The sequence below is a fragment of the Rhinolophus sinicus genome, chromosome 2 (genome assembly GCF_057876585.1).
Source record: "Rhinolophus sinicus isolate RSI-liver-muscle chromosome 2, RSI-T2T, whole genome shotgun sequence".
Classification (NCBI taxonomy): Eukaryota; Metazoa; Chordata; class Mammalia; order Chiroptera; family Rhinolophidae; genus Rhinolophus; species Rhinolophus sinicus.
In genome coordinates this window covers 73,441,442-73,446,411 of record NC_142502.1, presented here as the reverse complement: position 1 = coordinate 73,446,411, position 4,970 = coordinate 73,441,442, and the positions used below count along the sequence as shown (strand labels likewise).

General features: G+C 40.1%; 1 protein-coding gene across 1 annotated transcript; it reads right to left on the bottom strand.

Moving 5' to 3' along the window:
- Positions 1-340: 340 nt before the first annotated feature.
- On the bottom strand, positions 341-2,256 carry OOEP (oocyte expressed protein). Its single transcript, XM_074334002.2, has 3 exons — positions 1,779-2,256; positions 1,384-1,563; positions 341-1,021 (listed from the first exon to the last, which is right to left on the bottom strand). The coding sequence occupies exons 1-3, from the start codon at positions 2,107-2,109 to the stop codon at positions 942-944; spliced, it is 591 nt and encodes a 196-aa protein (XP_074190103.2). The 5' UTR covers positions 2,110-2,256; the 3' UTR covers positions 341-941.
- Positions 2,257-4,970: the final 2,714 nt, after the last annotated feature.

Here is a 4,970-nt window from a genome sequence, read left to right as displayed (position 1 = left end):
GAGTTAAATGAGCTCCAACTTTGTGTCTGAAGCCATAGATCTCTGGTAACCTCTCAAAGTGGAGGCAGCAAGGGGTTTGGGGTTGTTTTCCACAAATTGGTCATGGCATTGTAACTGGTAATGGAAAACCCACCCAGCCCATGTAGGACACTTGTGCAGGCCTCAGGGAAAAAGGAGACAGCTGGCTTGGAGGTCAGATGCCTTCCATGGGCCAAGCTGCCCAGGACTCCTACTCTTCTCTGGTGAATCACAGCACCAGCAGGATGAATGTTGATCACCTCATTTAGTGTTGGAACACCCATCCATGTGCCCAAAGGAAGGTTCCACTCTAAGAAAATCAGCAGCTTGAAAGTGAGAGCCTCAAAGAATCATTAGCATTGCCTATGGAGCTTGTTAGAAATGCAAATTCATGGACCCAATGTACTAAACCACAATCACTTAAGGAGCCTAGCAAACAGTATTTTAGCAAGTTCTCAGGGTGATTGTTCCACACATTAAAGTTTGAGAACAAATGATGAAAAAAAAAAAACAACAAAGCAGAACTGACCCTTCATCTCTTCTCCCTGTGCTTGAGGGCCTGACTCTGACCATAATAATCATAGAAGGGTTAGTAATTTCAAAATGGTAGAAACTAAGAAACAAAAAGAAAATCACTACCTCTCAGGCCTTTTACCCACGCTACACATCAAGATATGAACAGTCAGTCAATCTTTTGTAAATTTACTTAATTTTAAGCGAGCAAAGATCTTTATGCCATTGGACAAAAAGGAAATTCATTTCTTTACTAGATGGGCACCTACAAACTCACACTGGCATCAACATAATCAAACCATTACCCATCAAAGCAAAGGAAAAAAGAAATGTAGGGATTTAAGGATACTTGCTTCTCTTCAACTTTAATAGCAGAAGCAGGATTGTTCTCATAATGCTCCTGACAATACTTATGCAACAGGATGCTGGTCCGTATAGAGACCTGATGCGCGGGCCTTCAAGAACTCCTCAAGTTGTTTCATCTTTTGAGCTGCATAAGGAAAAATACTCGCTGTTTCAAACTACTCCATCACTGGGGGGTTAGGGGAAAGTGCTGGCAACATCATTTCTCAGGCTGGAGGCTCTGAACCTGGGATCTGGAAATAATGGGTAACCAAGCTGAGGGTGGCATGAGCAAGCAGTGATAGGCCTGAATGCGTAAGATGTCATCTTACTCTCCCAAGGTCTTACTTGGATTCCTCTCACAAAGGGATGCCCAGGGGCTGCGTGAAGCATACTGGAGTTGGGAAACTGCAAAAAGTATTAGGAAGGTAAGAGAGGTTGGGAGGAAGCCAGGTACGGCCAGATGGCTCACCCGTGGCTCCCTCCACATGCAGGTTTTCAGACCCTCACCTCGGGCACGATGTTTCCGGTGCCTTGATGCCAAGCTCAGGAGCACGCTCTTCACCCGATTTTGCACACGGGGCTGTCCAAAGATGGTGATTTCGACAAAGTTCCCGTTGTTTACTACGTCCACTGTCAGCAGGACCTGGTTCATCCACTCTATGTCCGGAATGATGGCTCGGTCTGCGCCTAAATAGAAAAAGTGAGACTCAGGGGAGGAACCGTTGAAGGTCAGGAGGAGCTAGGTTTGAAGGGGATGTCAGCCGGGGAGGGATGAGTTGGAAGCTGGTATCATGGCTTCAAACGTGGCCTGCGAATCTGGGAAAGAGGCTGTGACGTGCTGCTCTGCCGGCTTCTCTCAGACTGTAGGGGCGTAGGCCACCCACGCACCCCAGGTCGCTCACCGAAGATCGAGTCAGCCAGCCATGCCTCCAGGTAAAACACCAACGGGTCCTTCAGTTCCTGCACAGGAAACCACCACGGCCGGATGCGAATCCGTGGTAGTTGAAATGGTAACTTCATTAGCACGTCCAGGGAGTCGGCGGGCTTGCAGTCGTCCCCCTGGGCCACCGCACCTACGTGGTCCGCCATACTAGGACCAGTAGCCCAAACCAAGACCCAAGCAACGCGGGCGGAACTCCAGAGAGGAGCGAGGCCTGTGCCCCTTTTATGGTTTCCGGCCAGCCCCGCCCCTTCCGGCGGAGTCCCATGGCCCTTTGGGGCACGTGGGCCCATTGATACCGGGCACCCAGGCCTGGTGGTTACTCTTCGACCTTGAATTAGTATTTATTTGAGCTCCAGCTGGATCTCAGACGCTGTCTATCCGTGGTTTTCTCTGCCAAATGAGGTATCAGCCTCAAAGGCCTCCTCCACATCACAGTTGTCAACTGATAATCTCTATAAGAGGAGCTAGTGAATCAAACTTTAGTGAATATTTTATTTCTTCAATTTAATTTTAAAATTCAACATAAAAATACGTGTACATTGTTAAAAAAAAAGTCTTGAGGATCATAAATATGTGAAAGTTCTCCCTTTCATGTATCCTCCTTCAATCGCTTACTAATCCTTTTAAATTTTTGTTTATTGTGAATATCTTCTAGTTTAAATTGCCTTTTCACTTTCTTTAAGGTGACTTTCGATGAATAAATTTTTAATTTTAATATAGTCAGTTTATCGTCTTTGTAGTAAGTGCATTCCATGTCTTGCTTAAGAAATCGTTTCCTGCCCTGAGGTCTAAAGACATTCACTATACTTTCTACTAAGAATGCTAAAGTTTCTGTCTTAACATTTAAATCCTAGAATCATTTGGGGTTAATTTTGTTTTTTAAAAACTGGGCATTAGGTAGGGAGATAACTTTGTCTTTTTATAAACTGACCATTTTTTCACTTGAGCCATTCTCTTGAGAATGCATCCAACATGATGCAATTTCATCTATCTCCTTGAAAATTTTCAGACTCCTACATATAGCAAGAGTTAGCCACAAGGCTGGTTTGTGGTAATTAATTATTAGGTGAAGACATACTTGAGAAAGGCAAAATCAAGACAAGTTCCTTTGCCATCCCCATCTGGATGACATAGTTTATTTCTGATTTAGTGTTATTTTGGAAGTGTAGTCATTTGGGGTCCTAGTTTTATGCAGAGACCCCATAGTAAGGTTGCTACACTTGGCAAGCCTCAAGTTTTATTTGCTGACCCCATGCCAGCTTCAAAACTTCAGAATTGCAAAGTTATTAGGAGTTAGTAGAATCTTCTAAGATGAATCAGTTTTATCACTGTTACCTGCAAGTTTCCTGATTTGACTCTGATAGGTGGGGAGTGGGCATGATTTGAATACTGGCTCCAACATTTTCTAGCTGTGTGACTGATGCAAGTTATTAAAACTCTTCTACCAAGAAGACTTCCAGAAGATCATATGCTTTCATTTTGTCTGCTTAGCCCAGGAGGAAACAGTCTGAGGGGCTTTGGATTCAGCCAATAAAGTATGTGAGTGAATTGGTTTTATAATTTCTCCCTGAGAAGTTTCTTCTTCATTACTTCCCTTCTTGTAGTCTTCAACTCTTAAGCTGAAATCTTTATATAATGAAAAATGTTACAAAGCATAATGAAGACATAACACCAATTTTTTTGTACCAAATGATCACACCAAAGTGTGTATCACAGATAGAAAAATGAGGAAAGTAAACTAGTAAGGAGATATTTAACAAATTACCATCAGACTAGAAACAATCATGTGGAAAAGGAATACAATAAAGGCCTAATAGTTCTGACCAATAGAGTGCATTCTTGTAATGTTTAAGAGCATTTACAAACAGTAACTATACCATACTAGTTCTCTTGGATGGATGGATGGATGGATGGATGGATGGATGGATGGATGGATGGATGGATGGAGAGACATTATATCACACTACTAAATAATATTCAAGTAAAGTAAGAAATGAAAAACATCACTGACAAGCTCTTTAGAATATAAGAATAATTTACAAAGTACATTTTAAAAACATTTTATTATGAACAACATACATTCAGAAAAAATCTAGTTTCAATCCCTTCTCATCTATCCTGTTCTCTCCTTCACAATATAGTTAACTATTAATAGATTTTGTATTATTTTTCTATTTAAAAAAAGTACACAAGTATCAAAAGTTTTGCTTTTACTTTTTTGTAATATTGCATATAGTATTTTCTTGTATTCTTTTCACACCAGCTTTTTATTTTGAAAAACTTTAAACCTATGGAAAAATTGTTAGAACATTCAATTTACATTCTATGCCTGTCATTTGGTTTCACCAGTTTTTAATATTTTTATTCATTTATTTTATCTCTCTATCTATATATAACTTTCATACACTATTTGTAAGTTGCAAACATCATGACACTTTATCCCAGATACTTCAACATCACTTCCTAAGAACAAGGGCATTCTCCTATGTAACCATCTACAATTATTCACTCAGGAAATTTAAATTGATCCAATATTGTTGTCTGATATACAGTCCAATTTCAGTCTTTCCAATAATGTACTTTATGGCTTATATTTTCAAATCTACTGTTCAGTTAAGGAGCATGCATTGCATTTACTTGTCATGTCGCTAGTCTCTTTTAATCTAGAATCATTCTCTGTTGTTTAATCTTTAATGACATTGATATTTTGAAATATTTAAAATTTTTCATTGTGGAAAATTTAAAACATACACAAAAGTAGAGAGGGTAATATAAATGAATGACCATATACTGATCACACAACTTCAACAAATAACTGGTGAATTATCTTGTGTGGAAATAAACAAAGACCAAAATAAAAGAAAACAAAACAAAAAAGAAAAGAAAAGAAAAAGAAAGACCACCCAAATGGGAACAAGGAAAAGCTACGTATTCAGTGTTTGCTGTAGTGCAAGGGAGTCAGATACTGTCACTGTGTTTCTCAGAGACTCAAAGGCAGGCACAGGAGTGGGAAAGATTTGAAGTAGAAAAAAAGGAAGGCTTCAGGTATGACTGAAGAAGGAGTGTATTGGCATGGGGAGACTCCAGGTGGGCTAACAAAGGGGGGAATTTATGTGATTGGTTAGGGGTACATATTTGGCTTTCTCCAGTT